The sequence below is a fragment of the Convolutriloba macropyga genome, chromosome 1 (assembly GCF_964194025.1).
Source record: "Convolutriloba macropyga chromosome 1, txConMacr16.3, whole genome shotgun sequence".
NCBI lineage: Eukaryota > Metazoa > Xenacoelomorpha > Acoela > Convolutidae > Convolutriloba > Convolutriloba macropyga.
Window position 1 is genome coordinate 2,736,764 of NC_134468.1, and position 22,571 is coordinate 2,759,334.

Here is a 22,571-nt window from a genome sequence, read left to right on the forward strand (position 1 = left end):
ATCAATTGAAACTTCAATGGGACATGAAGTGCCAAAAAATAACGGAGGCAGGCTTCTTATGCGGAGAGCGACCATGGCATCTCTGTGACCAAAAAACTGTTTCACACTTGTATCTTCGCATCGGAACAGAGAGAAGACGTCTCCTAACACAAAAATTTCCGCATGATAACATCTACGATTTCAATACCCTCAAGCTCTGGGAGATGATGGAGATAGGTTTCATTCGTCCTACAAAAATACCTTTGATCGCTATGTGTTTTTCTCAAAAAAGCAGAAAAAAGGCGAAACGGTAGAACATTTCTACAGTATTTTGAAAGAACTGGCGGAAAATTGTGGCTTCGAAAATCGAAAAGAGGTAATAATCAGAGACATCTTCATCGCGAACATGTTGGACGATGACATTCAGCGCGAACTACTTCCTGACACAGTTGATACAGAAAGAGCACTCAGTATAGCTGTAAATATGGAGATGGGCCATCAGAATCAACAGCGAATTTCATCATACAACAATAACAGCGCAGCTGGCAGTACAATAAACGCAATGCAATCCTTCAATAGATTTTGCGGCGCGGGTCCACGCGGAATTCAGTCAGGCAGAGTAGGAGTCGATTGGTCAGTGTAGAGCATGTGGTCAGGTTTGTACTCCAACACATCGCCAGGTTTGCCTTGCTTTGAGTAGGAAATGCAATCCTTGTGGTTTGCTCAACCATTTCGCAAAGTATGTCGGAAAAAAATAAATAACACACGAAATTCTCGTCAAGATAATCGCATCAATTATGTAGAAACCGCTGGAAATGCAGAACAAAATACACATTCTGAGAATCAAAATGTTAATTATATAAACTACAGTGAACAATTAAATGCTGACTACGATTCTTCGGACGACAATTACGTTGCAATAGTAGAAAACATTAGCACATTGCCTATTGCACTGGAAAATATGACGATAACAATTGCAAATACAGATTGTCATTTGCTTCTCAATTCCGGTAGTGGTTGTACTATTATCCATATATCACTCGCCAGGGAAATAATGTATAATTGTGCGCAATCTCAATTGTCAGAGAAAAAAACACTCGAATTAAAGTCTTTTTCAAATGATATAGTCGAAACAATAGGAACCCTAAAAACGCCAGTTCGTTGTAATGATTGGAAAACTCAAAAAGCAGAAATCACGGTAGTAGCAGACGGATTTAGAACCATTCTTGGACGTGATCTTTTTGAACAATCGGGGATAACAATCTCACAAAAGCTTGCCCGAACAAAATAATCAACAACATAGAAGCACCTTGTGCAATAAAAAAATTGACTGGCAAAAGATTTGCCTGAACTAATCTCACAAATAAGAAAATCAAAACACCATACAGTCAATTCAAAAATTCACAGAAACTATAGTGTCACGCATCAAAAAGGGAGAAAAGTATCAATTCATCTTCAACCGAAAGTAAAAATCGAACTCAATAAATTGTTAAATGAAGTACATATCAAAAAATTAAAAAACTGCTATGGTCAGTTTTTCATATCTCCGATCGTTATATCAGTCAAAATAGATCAATCAATCAAAAGATTTTCAGTTTCCAAAATCTTGACTAAAACTATCCACAAAAACAAATACCAGATGCCAATTATTGATTCGCTAATTCATACGATCTCACGAAAACTGTCAACGGCACCGCAAGAGTTGTTTTACGACACCCGATTTGCAGTACGCTTATAGCCAATTAAAATTACATAATGATACGCCCCGCCATTGTAACTTTATTTTTGTAAGCGGAGATAAGATCGGCACTTATCGTTTCAAAAGGGGATTTTACGGTCTAACGGATATGCTATTAGATTTTCCAAGAGCAATTGATTGTACACTCACCGGTCTAACTAAAACGTTCTGTTTTTTGGACGATATACTGATAGTAAGTAGAGGCGGAATTGAACAATATCTCGATCTTTTTCGGAAATGTTTGATAAACTTAGATCAAGAAAACCTACGAAATAATCTGACAAAATGTCATTTTGCAAAAGATAAAATTGAATGGCTTGGATATAGCATCAATCAAACAGGTATAACACCAGTATCGAATACAACGGATGCAATCGAAAAGTTATCATCACCCTCAAATCTCAAAAACCTCCGATCTTTATGGGATCAGTTCATCATCTTGGCAAATTTATTACTAATCTGTCGCAATTGTCTTATCCACTTAGACCGCTACTTAAGAAAAAAACAAAATTTATGACAAAAAAACAAAACGGATGATAATGAAGAACAGCTCAAATTGTTAAAAGAGAAGATTGCTAAAACAACAGAAAAAAAGCATTTTAATCTTGACCTAGAAACACGTATAAAATGTGATGCCTCACGTAATGGTTTGGGTTGTGCATTAGTGCAACAAACTCCAAACAACTGGCACACCGTGGCTGTTGCATCACGATTTTTGAATTCTGTAGAAGAGCGATTTGATCAATGAACTCGAACTATTGGGTGTTTTTTGGTCTATTGAACAATTCAAGTTTTATTTATATGGCAAGCCATTCACTGTAATAACTGATCGTAGGATTTTGCTTTCGATCATGAGAGAAAAAAGAGCTAACAAATCTTATAATAGTCGACTAACACGTTAGGTCGATAGACCACTACCTTTTGATTTTAAAATTGGTCATCGACGAGCAATTCATAGTTGCTAAATTGGACATGATTAAACGGAGCGCGAAACGCTTTTTATTAAATGCTGAGAATTACAACAATTTTGCTGCAAGAAATCCGCTCATAAAACAAGCCTCAAATACCCCACATTCGATTAACAAATCATGCAGTGAAGTCACACCGCGAAATCCAGAAAATTCTGCGATTACGGAAAATGATAAAACAATTATCAAAATAGCACCAAATAACTCAGATTCTAATATCCAAATCGAGACAGCAAACATTCCACACTCGCTTTTTGCCTTGAATTACTCTACAAAACAGTCGCCGCAAAATTTAATTAATTTTCTTCGAATCGCAAGCACATTCCAAAGTGTACTCAAGATGTCCAACTCCGACGGCGAAATCCTAATGCAAGCAAAACACTCAACACCATCAAAGGTCTATTTGCAGACGAGGCAGGCCCATCAACGGCTCCCGCAGTGCCAGCAACACCCTGAACGCCCAATGCAGATACTACAACGGTCACTTCTCCATCTACGCATGATCTATATACGGACGCCTTGAATTTTGTGCTGTCCAAAATATTTTCAAGTACTCTGTTGGCAAGCCTGAATTCAAAGGACGCGATACTCAAAGAGATCAGAGTGTGCATCGACGACAGAATTGCAATACCAAATTCGATCAAGGATGCTTACGTGAAGGCAATTCACGCAACACACCAGGAAGCTGGGGAATGACGGATATGGCGACACATGCAGGGCGGCCGTACATGCATCGTGATATAATAACAAAAACGGCAAAGTGCAACCCCTGCGTCAAAACTGGTAAAATTTTAAAGTCTATTATCCCCGCTAGCAAATGGGCACCATTGAAATTATGCAAAGTACCAAATGAGGAAACTCAAATTGATTTTAGCGGACCAATTAATAATGAGAAAATCAAGAAGTTTATTTCCTTGCATGTATAGATCAATTTTCTAAATTTCCGACAACGGAGGTATTTGATAGAGCTAATGCAGATCATATTTCTAAATTCTTTCAAGAAAATGTTTTGCTACACCGAATACCTCGTTCTATTAGATTAGAACAAGCTCAATGGTCATCAAATTAAAGCATTTTGTAATCAAAATAATATACAACTAATTCCAGCTCCAATACACGACCACAGAGCAATCGGACTTGTTGAAAAGCTAATTTAAACAATCAAGAACCGTTTAGTTTGTATTAAAACGGCGGCGCGAAATCAATTTAACTTGAAAGCATCGATAAATTCTACTATTTACCAGCTAAGTATATGCCGTCAAAATACTATAAGTATATCACCATTTGAAGCACATTTTGCAGAGAAGCAAACACTCCATTAAGTATTATTTCAACAGAACTTGATCCTAGTAGTCTCACGTATGAACAAATTTTGAATAAATATTTATATATTGAGAGAGTCCATTGGGAGGAGCTAATATCGGAGGAGAATTGTGATCTAGAGGCCAGAAGCGACGTAGAGTTGGAACAGGGATAAACAGAGCAAAGATGCGGCCAGAAGGAAAAACGCAGGCCCGAAAAAAGAATCTAGAGTAACTACTCACCCTGATGTTGGTTTGGCAGTGCCAAGGACGGAGACTTCCCTTTCAGTAAAACTGGCCAAGAAGGAACCAAAGACCAAAAGGTCAAAGAAAAGCTTTGATGGGCTTTACGAGATTCTGGCACCTGGTTCTTCAGTAGACAAGACAGACGCTTATACTTCCGTCATAAAAGAACCAGGAAAATGAGAAGTCACAATTCGCAACTCTGATTTGGCAAAATTTGGGACAGAGGCAGAGCGCCAAAGAGATCTTCAAATATACGCAAATAGGAGGCCGAAAGTACCGTCAGGGAAAATAACTGAAGACCTGATCAATCAACATGCAAGAGAGGCGAGGAAGAAGTTGGAGGAGAACAAGAAAAAGAAACACAGAAAGATTGCAGACGATTCCAGTGCCGTTTCATCCATCCATTCCAACGTAACCAGAGCGCTAAGAGTGCGAATGCCAACCAAACCTAAGAAACCAGTAGTACCCGCACTGCCAAAGTCACCCTCTGAAAATTTAAAAGATTCCGCGCCGCCAATGGAGCTATCATTAACATCAATTGTAATTGCTGCGCCACCATCGAGGCCAAAAAGGAAAGCAGCAACACAAGCAACTGCAACTCTACAGCCATCAACGAAATTGAAAAGATCTTTTCCGTCAAATACGAATCAGACGAGTCCTTAGCGTCAGTTCAAAAATGCCCACTGACAACTTCATCGTCTTCAACACCTTCGCAAATCAAAAGGAAGCAGCTAATCAAGCAAACCCAAATCCAAAATAGGTCGATCGTTTTCTCAATCAAGAAAGCTGCAGCTAAAAGCCAAAATGTAGAAACCGACTACACAGTGGGCCCATGCTCTCCAGTACAAACGTATCCGAGTTTCACCAAATTAAGAGGGGCCAGAAACATCACTGACAGTCCGAGAAGCAGAAAAACTATATGAAAGCGATTCAGGTTAAAAGTTTCACAAACATTATAGTATTATTTATAGTAACCAGTAAATATGTTATTAATTTCTTGATAAACCAATTCTTCGATTAATTTGCCGAGGAGGAAATGTGACATAGTATGACTAAGTATGGATGGGCTATCGATCCGGGAGTACCAAATCCGTTCAATTTTAGTTATTTTAATTTAGTTCATTTTGTTTATCTTTTAGTTCCAATTTCATTGTCAATTTGCTGTTTGAAGATCAAACTTTCATATTTCACGTTTATTCTATTTGTTTACATATTTTAACTGAAATCATTGTCTGTTCAGGTAGTCTTGTGATTTGAGTTGCCGCGTTTGGAAACATTTAGATGTGATCAAATTGTTGATCATATTCAATTAATTTTAATTTCATCTTTCTTCGCAAATTTTAATGCAAGTTTATTTACCTCTCTTTTAATCTGAAATCAGCTGCGCTAATCAGTCAATTGTATCAAAATAATTACAAGCCTAAATTCGCTAAGCGAAATACAAGTCTGTAAATTAGAGATAAATCCGCGTCGCCAATTGCACAATTATTTAGCACTCAGAAAACTGGATTTTCAAAATACAAAATTAGTAGCGAATTCGCTCCGCCAAATAGCCAATAAATTTGAACGATAAATCCAGTAAATTGGCACCGCTAAGTTCACTCGAATACAGTAACGAAATCTGTATGACACAGTACTTGAATTTAAAACAGATAAAAAACCTAATTCTCTTTAAGAAAGTGCATTCCAAAAAGTCTTTTTGTATTAAAAAACGCTTCATTTTGGAAGAAAACGAAATATTGCTGAACATTGAGCAGCTCTATGGCACGTAAGAAGAGCGTACGGTCTACTTCGAATATGCTTTAATTTTTTTGAGCTGAAGCAAATTAAGAACATTTTTTTCAACTGGGGGCGCGCAATACACAATTCTGGGAGTTTAATATATAAGTGATGTTTGTTAAACGAAAACTATAAGATATCCTTGCGAACAAAAATTGTCATTTCATTGTTCTCCGTTCTTTGTTTTGCAGAAGTTTTATCTTCTCATTTGCTTTTAAAAAAGAAAAAGCACAGAAAAAATGAAAATGCTAAACAAAGTATGATACCCTTTTTTCTCAGGGACAAATTTTAGAAAACATCTGAAAAAAAGGAAGCTATTCAAGCTAACCCAAATCCAAAATAGGTCGATTGTTTCCTCAATCAAGAAAGCTGCAGCGAAAAGCCAAAATGTAGAAACGGACTAAACAGTGGGCCCGTGTTCTCCAGTACAAACGTACCCGACTCAGTTCTATATTTCACCAAATTACGAGGGGCCAGAAACGTGACTGACAGTCGGAGAAGCAGAAAGACTATATGAAAGATATTCAGATTAAAATTTTCAAAAACATTATTGTATTAATTATAGTAACCAATAAATAAGTTATTAATTTCCTGATAAACCACTTCTTCGTTTAATTTGCCGAGGAGGAAATGTGACATAGTATGACTAAGTATGGATGGGCTATCGATCCGGGAGTACCAAATCCGTTCAATTTTAGTTATTTTAATTTAGTTCATTTTGTTTATCTTTTAGTTCCAATTTCATTGTCAATTTGCTGTTTGAATATCAAACTTTCATATTTCGCGTTTATTCTATTTGTTTACATATTTTAACTGAAATCATTGTCTGTTCAGGTAGTCTTGTGATTTGAGTTGCCGCGTTTGGAAACATTTAGATGTGATCAAATTGTTGATCATATTCAATTAATTTTAATTTCATCTTTCTTCGCAAATCTTAATGCAAGTTTATTTACCTCTCTTTTAATCTGAAATCAGCTGCGCTAATCATTCAATTGTATCAAAATAATTACAAGCCTAAATTCGCTAAGCGAAATACAAGTCTGTAAATTAGAGCTAAGTCCGCGTCGCCAATTGCACAAATATTTAGCACTCAGAAAACTGGATTTTCAAAAGACAAAATTAGTAGCGAATTCGCTCCGCGAAATAGCCAATTACTTTGAACGATAAATCCAGTGAAATGGCACCGCTAAATTCACTCGAATACAGTAAAAAAATCTGTATGACACAGTATTTGAATTTAAAACAGATAAAAAACCTAATTCTCTTTTAGAAAGTGCATAGCAAAAAGTCTTTTTGTATTAATATACGCTTCATTTTGGAAGAAAAAGAAAGCTTGCTTTACGTTGAGCAGCTCTATGGCACATAAGAAGAGCGTACTGTCTATTTCGAATATGCTTTAATTTTTTTTGAGCTGAAGCAAATTAAGAACATATTTTTCATCTGGGGGCGCGCAATACACAATTCTGGGAGTTTAATATATAAGGGATGTTTGTTAAACGAAAACTATAAGATATCCTTGCGAACGAAAATTATCATTTCATTGTTCTCCGTTCACTGTTTTGCAGAGGTTTTATCATCTCATTTGCTTGTAATAAAGATGAGTAACTAACATGAGAATTCGTTTATGGGCAAGCAACTCCGAAAAAGCTGGACAAGCAAATCCGAAAAAGCACAGAAAAAATGAATATGCTAAACAATGTATGATACCCTTTTTCCTCAGGGACAAACTTTTAAAAAAATCTGAGAGATTCAGATTCTTTTTTGACGGGGGAAACCCTGACTGTATTTGGCTCAAGTTAGACAACTGATTGGCCCGAATGTTAATGGTTTTTTAAACATTTACTTTGTTTTTTGGCAACTAGATAGAAAAACTGACTTCTTTTCTGGGCGAGTGGTTCCAATTTTTCCTGTGGTGCTAGATTTATGATTGAAAACAAAACTCATTTAAAACTTGCTGTCATTTCAGAAAATACCCGAACTCATAAATTTTTTTAGGCAACAATATACGCTTTTAGACAACTAAAAAGCACGAAGACACAAAACCCAAAACTCCTCAAAACTAGATAAAAACTAACAAAACTGCTGACTGTTTTTAGACTGAAATACAATAAAGGAATACTTTGGGCTCAGTTTTTTATGCAATTCTCGAAAAAAGCCGATGAATTTTCTTCTGTGGGGGTAGAAAAAACAAAAACAAACAGCAGCTTTCTTGAGTTTTTGAGTTTTCATCTCATCTGACGAAGAGGCCCTAACAAAACAAATTTTCGCGAATCATATAGCTTGCTTTACTATGCTATATTAGAGGCACAACTTTGTACAGTTTGCTGTTTTTAGCGGTATTTTTTCTGCACAGCTCTCAACGCATTCCGCGCTAATGTTAAATTTTTTGGTATTTTTTCGGCAAAAATCTTGGCAAGTTTAGCGGTGAATTTTAAAAACATTTGCAATGCTTAGCGATGAATCACTTTTTTCATCGATCTCAACATTTTCACCGGTATTATTACATCTTTTGGCACTTTTTTTCTGCTGCGATAAAGATGTTAGTGAATATTTTAAAATTTGAAAATTTTAGCGGTGAGTTTTCACGCAGTCAACAAAATCTTTGCTGAAACTCTACATCTTTTCACATCATACGCCGCGTTTCTTATATTTTTGTAGCGATTATTAGGGTTGTGATGTGACGGGTCCTTTGTATCGATACCCAGGACCCGGCGAGTTGCAGTGTCATAATAGGGTGAGTCCAAAATGCAGACTAAGAAGTTTTGAACCAAGACCATGTGTTCAATTTTTACAACTATTCCAAATAATAGATCTCCATTTTTTGATTTTAACAGCTTATGCCTTAGAAGTAAGAGAATCTGCCATGTTCTTGTAGGGGGGGGGGATCTACCATGTTCGCTAGCCTGTGAGAAGTTCTTAGGTTAAGCAGGCTGGCTTAAGTTAAATAGTTTTGCCAGCCTGTGAGAAGTTCTTAGGTTAAGAAGGCTGGCAAAATTTATCCAAAAAGCATTATTTCACAAAGAGAAAAATGAGTTTTTCGGTGGTAAAAAGTCTTGTAGGGGGGGGGGGGGGGTGTGGGGTCCGAACCCCCGCCCCTACAAGAATATGGCAGATTACGGCTGTATCAATGTTCGCTGTTTATAGAATTAGTTGTTACCTAAGTTCTAGACTCTCGCTAAACGTTTATGGTGAAAATTTAAAAAATCCAATATAAGACACCAGAAGCCAAAATTTTTAAAAATTTCACAAAATTTTTCGAAATTTTTTAAAGCTTTTTGAAGTCCTAAAATGGTCTGAAATGGAGTTTGCGCTATGAAAGAGCACTCAATAGTCATTTTTTGTTGACTGCAATGTTTTTCATCAAGGCAGTGGGGGTCAAACAAAAAAAAATCGAAATTTGGACGAAAAAAGTTCAAATTTTTAACGACCTAAAATGCTTTGACATTGATTTTTCACAATGAAAGAGCTCTCAAAAACGTTTTTCGTCAACTTAAGTTTTTCACCTACATATTAGGGGGTCAAAAAACGTAAAAATTACCATTTAGGACACGAACAATGGTCTGAAATAAGTCAAAAAACAGTTAGAAGCAGTTCTCTGTTGTTAATACTTTTTCAAAATGTACAGTATGATGTGGAAAAAATGTCTTTATTTCTTATATACAGTTGTAACCATGTATGTTTCTATCTATTCAAGTATGTTTGTTTGCATGTAATTGTTCAAAAAAGAGAGCATTTTATGTAAGAATGAACAATTGGTTGAAATGAATGAACTAAACTTTAATGTGTTAAATTATGTGTATTCATGTATAAAATATCGAAAGTATTTATGTTTGTAAATAAGTAAACAGACCGGTGCTTAAGTTTAGTTATATGATTGTATGAGTTTAAAATTAATGTATTTGTGTCTGAAAAAATTAAAAATGTTTGATTATATCAAGACATTTTTGATTGTATGTCTGTGTGTTTGTCTATATGTATACTGTAGAATATTTGTAAACAAGTCTAAATGTGTTTATAATTTTGTGTATTTACTTGGATCCAGTTCTCACGAGAGAGAGAGAGAGAGAGAGAGAGAGAGAGGGAGAGAGAGAAATCCACGGAGGGTAAACTCTTTGTTTAGAAGAATGTTATTCTTTGATTTTTACCTTCAGCGTTGTTAAACTCATGTTTTTTTCCCTAAAACCTTGGCAAGCAAATACAAATTTTTGATGTTCTGAGCAAGTTTTTTTTGTGAAAACCGAATAGTTTACGCCGATCCGGCAAACATATTAAAAACTATAAAGATTATTTACAGGAAATAATTTAAATTCATGTTATTGTCTTCTAATCCTTGGCATTAAAATAAAAAAAATTGGAAACGGAGACAAAAACTATTTTGGGTGTTCTGAGCATGTTTTTTGAAAAAAATTATCTGCACCTATTCCGCTGCCCTCTTAGGAGCGAGCATGATTATTTGCAGGAAAAATGTATTTGAGTAAATTCGTTGAGAGATAAACAATAAACTGAGCTAAGTAAAAAGAATAAATTCTTGCAAAAAACCGAAAGAGTTGGTAGAAAAACTATGATATGCAGGAGCAGCTGAACCTTTTCTAAATAAATTAGAAAGGTAGGAATTCATCAAGAACTGAAATTAAGCAAAATTTGTAAAGATGTTCAAGAAGAGGAGAATCGACTTGAACTGTAAAAAGCGCAAAATATTCAAAACTAATTAGCCACTTGATCAACTATGCAAAAACGAACACATTCTCTGTATCAGCGGGGTTGCTAGGAGAAGCTCCAATACATTCTAGGTCTTTTTTGCGAATTGAGAGTACTACGAATGGATAATGTGTGCTTGAATTGAATTACCAACTAAAACGAAACGCTTCTTCAGTAAACGGTTTCAATAAATCCAAGAATTGAACACTGAAAAAAAATACCACAGCACCTCAAGTCACCAAAAAAATTAAGTGTAGTTCTTTCCTGAATCAAATTTGTTGTGCATTCAGTAACCCTGCGTTAATATTTTGGATTACTTGTTGTTCTGTCGAGGTTTTGTAATTATAATACCGTAACGATATTTGATAGGGCATCGGAGGGAGATACATCCAAAGGAACTTGAAACACATCGAACAGAGTTTGTTTAACATATAATTGGGCTGGGAAAACTGAAAACATTTTGAAATTGAACACAACACTACTGCTACCTTTTACCGCTACCACCTACAACTAGCACCTATTACTACTATATACAATTAGTTCCTACCTCTGCTACTACCTATTAGTATCAGGTAGTACCAGAGGTAGGAACTAAGTTAAAATAGTATCTTAACTTAGTTCCTACCTCTGCTACTACCTATTAACTAAATACTACTACTAATTAATGCAACTGTTTTTTGTTTCTAAGTTAAAATAGTATCTACTACTGCAACCTCCTTTTAATACCTTTAAATGTTACTTTTTGTTTACTAACTATCTACAATAATGTGTTTTTGTTTTTCTAAATCATGAAAAAAATTCTCATCTCTTGAGTCTCATTGAAAATAAAGAACTGAAAATTTTATCTATTTTAAGGTAACGTGTCCTGACTGACGCAGATCAACAGACTTCACCAGCCAAACTAGTCAACAGAATAGCAAGTTTTTGAAGGTTTTTTAAAGATAGAAAAATGCTAAAGCTTTGTTGCATACTTTAACTCAGCATTTTTCAACTTAATGTTATTTATGATTTACCAATTTAAAAAAATACGTAATTCGATATATCAGTTGGTATTTTATTCACTAAAGCAGCAATGTACGGTTTTTACTATTTGGCGAGGAAGTATAATTTTTGGAACTTCAATCAAAATTTATTGTGAATGTTCTTTGTTTTTGAACTGCAACCTTTATTGTGTGTTTTTCATTCCGATAACGGATCAGTCATAAACTTTTTTTTTTTGTTCAAAAGCTTTGTTTTCTACGGTTTTTCACTGTATGACATCTGATTATATTTGCAATTGATTGAAAAGTTTACAATAATTTTAATATCAGCGTCATAAAGATATGTTGCTACCAAAAAAATCTATAGTGTATACCTAATAGGAAACACATAATGAACAACGTACCTACGCTAATAAAACAACTCTGGATTTACTCTACATACTTTTTCTCCATATATTTATTCAAAGTTGCTTGTTTATCAGTTTCAGGGATTGCACAACGTTAACTGGATCCTTACGTTTCAATGTTTTGGTTACGCTGAAAGCTGCTGAGACAGCCTGACAAAAAAAAGTATTAGTTGATTTTCATTTTGAATCTTAGCTTCGGTTAAAAATGTGTTCCCAGCCGTGACTTTAATTTTTAACTTGCTATTCAGAACAAAATTAGCGCCGCATGAGTATGCAATTTCTCTTGTATTAAACTTTTCCTATTTTTCTGGATTTCATTTAATACCTGATCATCTGAAGAAAATGAAAAAAAAGTAAACCTCATAAAACATTCCTCAGAAAAACCAAGTGAAACACTCTTGTTGGGTTTGAGGACTCAAACAAAAACCTTAATTTTAGAGGATTAAGTGAACAAAAATTTGTTTGCTTTCAACGTCTGCTTACACTCAATTGACACCAAATGTTTCCAGAAAACTTTTTTTGCTTAATTTGAAACAAAAGATTTTTTAGTGTTCAAAACTCATCAATCGCAGGGGGTATGGGACAAGCAAATATAATAAATTGGAGAAAGATGATCAATGATTTTATCTAAAAATTGTGAGTTCAAAGAAGAGTTTGTGATCTAAAAATGGTGTTCAATGATATTTGTCTTAAAAGAAGACTTCTTTTTAGTTTCAAAACCCGACAATCGGAGGCGGAATGGATTTCGATAAGCAAGTTTTTTAAAATGGTGATGCTTGGCCGATCACACTACATCCAATTTGAAGTCTGGAGTTTGGTTTCACGTTGGTGGTCTAAATTTACAATTCAAGGATCAATGACATTAAAAAATGACCTCTTTTTAGTATTAAAAACTCAATAATCGGTGACCGAGTAGTTTTGCATTAGCAAATATAATAAAATGAGAAAACTTTGCCTGTAACACTATATAAAAGTTAAAGTTTGGGTTTGAGTTCGAGTTTCTGATCTAAAAAGAGTATTCATAGGATAAATACGTCATAATAATTGAGTTGTGTTATATAGTTGAGAACGCAAAACAAATGAAACACGTTCTCACAATCTAATTGAACTACATCTAAATCTATTTTTTTTCACTAAGCGTTTTGATATAGTTCAGAATTTGTCCTAAAGTTTATCATAAAATTGTTTGACAGAATGTCTGAAACTTAGAATACATAGTTTTTGATGTGTTAACTTCACCTAATCAAAAAACTACGCAAAAGCTTTATTGTTTGGATCAGAAATTTTTTTTTTTCAAAAAAGGGGAAGAAAGTATTGACGCTGACATCCCAGAGAAGACATTTTGTGTAAACTTTTGTGTTCTAATAGATTTTTATCAAAAAACAAATACAACTTTTAAGCCTAAAAAATTTTCAAGTTATATGTACAAACATTTCAAGAATTGACATTAGAAATTGAACAGTAGTTTGTAATAAAATGTCTTAAAAAATGCCTTAAAATTTCAGTTGAGACTTCAGTTTTATAATTAGCTCCTTTTTAGACATTGAAACGGTTTTTGAGAAAATGCAGAGCCGTATTCTGTCAGTGTTTTTGGAAGAAAAACTATGTTCTGAAAAACTATGATTTGATTGTTTTATCAAACCACAATCAAGGATTCCAAAAAAACAGTATAAAAGCTTTTTCGGTAACAGAGTTTTTTTTCATCTAAATTAAATAATTAATTTTTTTTCAATTTCAAGAAATTCGCAATTTAATCATTTAGGCTAGATTTACATGGTCTATTATTAAATCTTAACTACACAAATTCTACTAGCATTCCCGAGGAGTATAACTTTGTTTTTTTTTGAAAACTACAGAAAAACACATGATTTTATGAAGTCAGCACAGTGTTGACATACTATACCAGTAATTCCTGAAAAGGGTGTCAGTGTATTTTTTTAAATGAATAATTTTGCCTAAGGAATTGACTGCTAATGAATTTTTGATGTTGCAAAATAGTTAATAAGGAGATTTTTTTAGGTCAAGACCACATTATGTAACACCTAACACAAATAACTTTATTTTTTGCAACCATCAAAACCGTAAACAAGGACAGTAGCAATCAGTTTAGGCGTCAACTGACAAATATATTTCTACGTTCATTTGGTCAATTTGGAAGACTTTCCGACCTAAAAACTCTGCTATCCATAGTGCATCAAGTTCAAATTTTTAAAGTCTCAAAGTTGTCGGAATGTGTTTCCTTTTTCATATCGGAAGATGTGTAAATAGGTATTTTTGGCTTTGTATACTTCGTTTTGATGGTATCTTCCTGAAATGGTTTCTATTTATTCAAACGTTGGTTTGCTCTGAAATCCATGAAGAGTTAAATTCAGTTCTTTCAACTGAGTGAAAGACAAAAAAACAACTGTCAAAAGACAAATCTGATCTATAGAAGCAATAAGGCTATTAAGGCTTGCAGGTTTCTCAATGAAGTATTTTAATTTTCTCTGAGCTTAATCATTGTGAGAAATATGTAAAGTAGTCTTTCAGAAGAAATTTCCACTTGAAATTTTACCACTGCTCGTTGAACTAATTGCCACTATTGTCAATAAAAGCAATTGTAATTTAACAGAATTTTGATCTTCATGAGAATTGTATCCTCCAGAAAAATAAAGGGTAGAACCCTTATCAGCATGAAATATTTTTTTTCATGAATAATCTTATAGCAAAATCAATCCTCAATAAAACTTTGTTGAACTGGAATTTATGCTAGGAAAACAAATCAACGGTCTCACCGATAGTATGGAAAGATTTTCGTTCAGAAAGGAAAACTCTAACAGAACTAGAAAATCAACAAAGGTAAGAAATGAAGCGTTTTTCACGTCAACTCCGTTTTTATTTGAGTGAACTATTATTAAACAATTTTGTGCTGACATACAAAATTTTAGATTATAGAAAACAAGTTTTTAAAAGATTTCCTTGTCAAACAAAAGTTAATATACAAATTGATTTTTCAATTCTACTTCAACAAATTTGTACTTTAAAGACCTCAATAGTTCACTCTGAGGGAACTCATCAGCGAACCGACAAGTATTCTTTTCCTGCATCAATTGAAAAGAATTTCGTTCTAATATGTTAAATAGTATATTAAACAATCTCCTGCTTACATACAAAATTTTAGATTTTAAAAAACAAGTTTTTAAAAGATTTCCTTGTCAAACAAAAGTTAATTTACGAATTGATTTTTCAATTCTACTTCAACAAATTTGTCCTTTAAAGACCTCAATGTTTCGCCCTGAGGAAACTCATCAGCGAACCGACAAATATTCTTTTCTTGCATCAATTGAAAAGAATTTCGTTCTAATATGTTAAATTGTATATTAAACAATCTCCTGCTTACATACAAAATTTTAGATTATAAAAAACAAGTTTTTAAAAGATTTCCTTGTCAAACAAAAGTTAATTTACAAATTGATTTTTCAATTCTACTTCAACAAATTTGTACTTTAAAGACCTCAATAGTTCGCCCTGAGGAAACTCATAAGCGAACGGACAAGTATTCTTTTCTTGCATCTATTTGAAAAAATTATTTTGTTCTAATATGTTAAAAAGTTAATTGTACTTGATAGCGTAGCACTATGGTTTAACGAAGTCTTGTGTCCACGTTAATGAAAACTTAAGTTTTAATTTCTTACGAATTACTTAAACAACATACTAAAATTTATCAAATTGATACACGTATTTAAAAGCTACTCAGTGAGTTCAGTGAAAACTAAATATTCAAAGTTAAACACAAGTTGTTGCACATGTATAAAGAAAACACTAATACTTAATTACGTCTATGGTTCTGATTGAGCCTTTTTGCAGAACTTGTTTGTTCTCTACCAACAGAAAACGTGCGCAGAGGATTTTTTCTCAACCCTCAAAAAAAAACGTCTATTCTATGTGAAAACCATTCAATACAAAAGTATTGTGCAAATAACTTCATATTGAACGCAACACATGGAATCAATTACCATATAAACCAGAAGGAATTGTAATCTTGGAAATCAAACAAGATCGCCAATAGGTGATTGAAAATGATTTTGAATTTTTTTGCTGTTTCTGCTGCTTCCATTTGTTCTATTTAAGTCATTAACGTTTTTTTCTTTAACTCGAGCGCACTGGAGGGTTGAAGTGTTTTCCCTAATAAATTTTCGCAAACCTACGTACTCGCTTTCTACCAATCTCAGTTTTTGCTGCACTCGTCAACACTGTCGAGAATATGAATATACGGCTTCTTGACCACAGGCAACAAAATAAATATCAAAACAATAAAAATGTTTTTAGACTTGCATTCTTTTCAGTTAGTGTATGCCAAAAACCCAACTTCAACTGTCGGTTTACCCCTCTTGACGTACCATATCCTAACGCAATTTGAAGGCTCATATCAGCAAAAAATTGTCTTTCAAACCCCATATCAAAACAATTTTGCCTTTAACACAGGAAGGGCAGTGCAATTTCAAACTGTACTACCTTCGATCATTGCCACTATTGTCAATAAAAACAATTGTAATTTAACAGAATTTTGATCTTCATGAGAATTGTATCCTCCATAAAAATAAAGGGTAGAACCCTTATCAGCATGAAATATTTTTTTTCATGAATAATCTTATAGCAAAATCAATCCTCAATAAAACTTTGTTGAACTGGAATTTACGCTAGGAAAACAAATCAACGGTCTCACCGATAGTATCGAAAGATTTTCGTTCAGAAAGGGAAAATCTAACAGAACTAGAAAATCAATAAAGGTAAGAAATGAAGCGTTTTTCACGTCAACTCCGTTTTTATTTGAGTGAACTATTATTAAACAATTTTCTGCTGACATACAAAATTTTAGATTATAAAAAACAAGTTTTTAAAAGATTTCCTTGTCAAACAAAAGTTAATATACAAATTGATTTTTCAATTCTACTTCAACAAATTTGTACTTTAAAGACCTCAATAGTTCGCTCTGAGGGAACTCATCAGGGAACCGACAAGTATTCTTTTCTTAAATCAATTGAAAAGAATTTCGTTCTAATATGTTAAATTGTATATTAAACAATCTAGTGCTTACATACAAAATTTTAGATTATAAAAAAACAAGTTTTTCAAAGATTTCCTTGTCAAACAAAAGTTAATTTACAAATTGATTTTTCAATTCTACTTCAACAAATTTGTACTTGAAAACTTTGGTTTTAAATTCCTACGAATTACTTAAACAACATACTAAAATTTACTTTAAAGACCTCAATAGTTCGCCCTGAGGAAACTCATAAGCGAACGGACAAGTATTCTTTTCTTGCATCTATTTGAAAAAATTTTGTTCTAATATGTTAAAATGTTAATTGTACTTGATAGCGTAGCACTATGGTTTAACGAAGTTTTGTGTCAACGTTAATGAAAACTTAGGTTTTAAATTCTTACGAATTACTTAAACAACATACTAAAATTTATCAAATTGATACATGTTTTTAAAAGCTACTCAGTGAATTCAGTGAAAACTAAATATTCAAAGTTAAACACAATTTGTTGCACATGTATAAAGAAAACACTAATACTTTATTACGTCTATGGTTCTGATTGAGCCTTTTTTGCAGAACTTGTTTGTTCTCTACCAACAGAAAACGTGCGCAGAGGATTTTTTCTCAACCCTCAAAAAAACGTCTATTCTATGTGAAAACCATTCAATACAAAAGTATTGTGCAAATAACTTCATATTGAACGCAACACTTGGAATCAATTACCATATAAACCAGAAGGAATTGTAATCATGGAAATCAAACAAGATCGCCAATAGGTGATTGAAAATGATTTTGAATTTTTTTGCTGTTTCTGCTGCTTCCATTTGTTCTATTTAAGTCATTAACGTTTTTTTCTTTAACTCGAGCACACTGGAGGGTTGAAGTGTTTTCCCTAATAAATTTTCGCAAACCTACGTACTCGCTTTCTACCAATCTCAGTTTTTGCTGCACGCGTCAACACTGTCGAGAATATGAATATACGGCTTCTTGACCACAGGCAACAAAATAAATATCAAAACAGTAAAAGTGTTTTTAGACTTGCATTCTTTTCAGTTAGTGTATGCCAAAAACCCAACTTCAACTGTCGGTTTACCCCTCTTGGCGTACCATATCCTAACGCAATTTGAAGGCTCATATCAGCAAAAAATTGTCTTTCAAACCCCATATCAAAACAATTTTGCCTTTAACACAGGAAGGGCAGTGCAATTTCAAACTGTACTACCTTCGATCATTGCCTCAAACCCATAAAAACTTCTGCCTTTGTTGCCACGTTACCTGACAGAACAGAAGATTAAGACTTTATCAACAGCTCAGCCTCTTCGGAAACTGAAGTACCATATACCTAATCCTCTTAATTCTGACATAAGATAACTTCCTATGGACATTAAGAGGATTTGCGCAATTATGGGGTCGAAATCATGCCTCTCTTGAGGACTTATGAAGGATAATCCACTGCTTTGGAAGATTTGTAAAATCTTTGGAGAAAGCTGAAATCGTGATCTTACTGCATCTTGCAGATCCCATGATGACAGAAACACTGTGATATATTATATCTTAGAACAACTCCCTAGTCTTCTTGATAAAACAACTTCCACAATATTAGCACTGAGCCATCGTCTAACAATGCTCTAGAAAAGAGAAGCTATTTTTGAGCTGCTCGTGAATGTGTCCTTCACAGTGAAAATTTTCCAAAAAGAAAGAGTTTCGCCAAAAATGTGAGGTGTTCATGCGGCAATAACAATTAGCACTGAAAATTTCTTGTCGACTAAGGCTCATTAATTAGACCTTGGTTTCCAGTATCGAATTGTTTCCATGTATAAACTGTAGTTTTGAATTGCTGCGCATTATTTAACATCAATGTGTATGCTGATTATCCAAATTTTAGTAGTTGCAAAACCAATTCTTTGAACATCACTTTGTTGGTTCAACATTATCAGCGTCAGAGAATCAAAAAAGTGTCTGCGGCCTTCATATAGGGTCAAAAAGAAAGAAATTTGTATTAGAGTAGTTTTACCAAATCGTAGATTATCGTCTTGAAGTCGTAGAAACAAATATTCAATCTGAGCACTTCATTTTTTTATGAAAAAATTACCTACATTGTGCGTATGAGAAGTTCAGTCTGCTTGGCAAAAATTCTTCCTTAAAAATTCTCGGCTATAGGCATTTCTAACAGTTTGCCTTATTATTCTGTTGTCTGTGATCAAAAAGGCGCAGACATATGTAATCTACTGTGTTGACTTGTGCTGCAAAAACTGAGATTAGTAGAGAGTCAGTACGTAGGCTTGGAATTGTTTTTAGGGAATGTTTCCAAATCTTCTAAAGCAGCGGAATATTCTTCACAGCTCCTGAAGAAGGGCATAATTTCGAAATTGTATTTAAGCAAAATCCTCTCAATGTCCATGGAAAGTTATCCTATCTCAGATTTAAAACGATTATGTATATGCTGAGAAGACAATTCAGTTTCCGAGGAGGCGAGCTGTTGATAAAATCTTTCTATTCTGCAGTGTCAGGAAATTTGCCAACAAAGTCAAAAGTTTTTAAGGGTATGAGGCAATGATCGAAGGTAGTCCTGTTTGAAATTGCACTGTTCTTCCTTTGTTAAAAAAAAGCAAAATTTTTTTGTTATGGGTTTGATAGACCATTTTTCGCTGATAAGAGCCTTCAATTTGCGTTAGGATATGATACATCAACAAGGGTAAACCGAAAGTTGGGTTTCGGTTTTTGGAATACAATAACTGAAAAGAATAGAAGTCTAAAAGCCCTTTTACTGTTTTGATGTTTATTTTGTTGCCTGTGATCAAGAATGCGTATATTCATATTCTCGACAGCGTTGACGCGTGCAGCAAAAAATGAGATAAATAGCAAGCGAGTACGTAGGTTTTTAAAAGTTTATTAGGGAAAACACTTCAACTTTCCGGTGTGCTGCAGTTAAACAAAAAAAGTCTTAAATGAAGCAATGGAATCAGCAGAAAAAGAAAAAAAATCAAATTCGTTTTCAATCAATTATTGGCGGTCTTATTCGATTTTCATGATCTCAATTTCTTCTAGTTTATATAGTAACTGGTTCCAAGTGTTGCAAAATGTATCAATTTGATATTTTTAGAATGTTGTTTGAGTAATTCGTAAGATTTTAAAACCTAACTTTTCAATATTGTGGACACAAAACTTCGTTAAACCATAATGCTACGGTATCAAGAACAGTATACAATTTAACATAATAGAACGAAAATCTTTCCAATAAATGCAAGGGGTAAATACTTGTCTTTTCTCTTATGAGTTTCCTCAAGGCAAACTTTTGAGGTCTTTGAAGTACACATTTTTGAAGTAGTATCTTTAAAAGTAGTTCTACCCTTTTTTAATATAGAGGATACAATTTCTCATGAAGATGAAAATCCTGTTAAATTACAATTGTTTTTATTGACAAACGTGGCAATTAGTACTACACGCAATTGCAAAATTTCAACTGGAAAAATCTTCTTAATGACTGTTTTACATATTTCCCACATTGATTAAGCTCAGAGAACATTTAAAAACTTCATTAAAAAAAACTGAAAATCTTTTTAGCCTAATTGCCACTGTAAACATGATGTGTTTTTTGACCGCTTTTTGTCTTTGAAACAATTCAAAGAACTCAAGCGTCAGAGAATCAAAAAAGTGTCTGCGGCCTTCATATAGGGTCAAAAAGAAAGAAATTTGTATTAGAGTAGTTTTACCAAATCGTAGATTATCGTCTTGAAGTCGTAGAAACAAATATTCAATCTGAGCACTTCATTTTTTATGAAAAAATTACCTACATTGTGCGTATGAGAAGTTCAGTCTGCTTGGCAAAAATTCTTCCTTAAAAATTCTCGGCTATAGGCATTTCTAACAGTTTGCCTTATTATTCTGTTGTCTGTGATCAAGAAGGCGCAGACATATGTAATCTACTGTGTTGACTTGTGCTGCAAAAACTGAGATTAGTAGAGAGTCAGTACGTAGGCTTGGAATTGTTTTTAGGGAATGTTTCCAAAACTTCTAAAGCAGCGGAATATTCTTCACAGCTCCTGAAGAGGGGCATAATTTCGAAATTGTAACTGTTGTTCGAGTAATTCGTAAGATTTTAAAACCTAAGTTTTCAATATTGTGGACACAAAACTTCGTTAAACCATAATGCTACGGTATCAAGAACAGTATACAATTTAACATAATAGAACGAAAATCTTTCCAATAAATACAAGGGGTAAATACTTGTCTTTTCTCTTATGAGTTTCCTCAAGGCAAACTTTTGAGGTCTTTGAAGTACACATTTTTGAAGTAGTATCTTTAAAAGTAGTTCTACCCTTTTTTAATATAGAGGATACAATTTCTCATGAAGATGAAAATCCTGTTAAATTACAATTGTTTTTATTGACAAACGTGGCAATTAGTACTACACGCAGTTGCAAAATTTCAACTGGAAAGTTCTTCTTAAAGACTGTTTTACATATTTCCACATTGATTAAGCTCAGAGAAAATTTAAATACTTCATTAAAAAAACTGAAAATCTTTTTAGCCTAATTGCCACTGTAAACATGATGTGTTTTTTGACCGTTTTTTGTCTTTGAAACAATTCAAAGAACTCAAATCAACTCTTCGTCAAATCGGTAGAAAACCATCGCTTGGAAACGTAGAAATGCTTTCAAAAAGATACCAATAAAACGAAGTTCATAAAGTCAAGAATACTTATCAATACATTGAAAAGTGAAGTATTGATCTCCGCACTAAATTTTGAGCCTTTTAAAGTTTGAACTTGATGTATTATGGATAGCAGGATTTAGCGCCGGAAGTTTTTTCAGATCAACCAAATGAATGTAGATATATAATTCTCCGTTGACGACAGTGTCGCCTAATCTAATTTCTACTGTCGGTGTTGACGGTTTTTGTTGGTTGCAAAAATCAAAGATAATTGTGGTAGCTGTTACTTAATGTGGTCATGACTTAAAGGTATCTTTATATTAGCTATTTTGCAATATCTAATGTTCATTAGCAGACCATTCGTTAGAGTAAATGAAACATTTGAAAAGTTGCACTGACCCTTCTTTCCAAGGATTACTGGTAAAAACGTCAACACTGTGCTAGTTTCATAAAATAATGTGTTTTTCTGTGCTTTTCCAAGAAAACCATTACAAAATTATACACCTCGGATATGCTTGTAGAACTTGTGCAGTGAGGATTGCATAATAGACCATGTGAATATCGTTTCAATTATGAAATTGTAAAAGTTTTGGAGAAATAAATTATTTACCTTTGATGAAAAACTTTAAAACTGAACCAGCTTTTTATTTTTGTATTTAACATCATTAATTGCTTTTTTATAAAACAATCAAACCAAAACCTTCCGACCATAGTTTTTTTCCTATACACCGACAGAATACAGCTCTGTGTTCTCTCAAAATTTTTTTTTCAATGACTAAAGGGAACTTATTGCAAAAC

The 22,571-nt window shown here is 33.6% G+C and overlaps 1 protein-coding gene across 1 annotated transcript in view; it reads right to left on the reverse strand.

Moving 5' to 3' along the window:
- Positions 1–4,540: 4,540 nt before the first annotated feature.
- The window catches only part of LOC142344417 (uncharacterized), a 101,535-nt gene continuing 83,504 nt past the window's right edge, over positions 4,541–22,571 (reverse strand). Inside the window, exon 4 of the mRNA XM_075396040.1 lies at positions 4,541–4,719. Coding sequence (XP_075252155.1) covers positions 4,541–4,719 — 179 coding nt within the window. The remainder of the gene's footprint in view (positions 4,720–22,571) is intronic.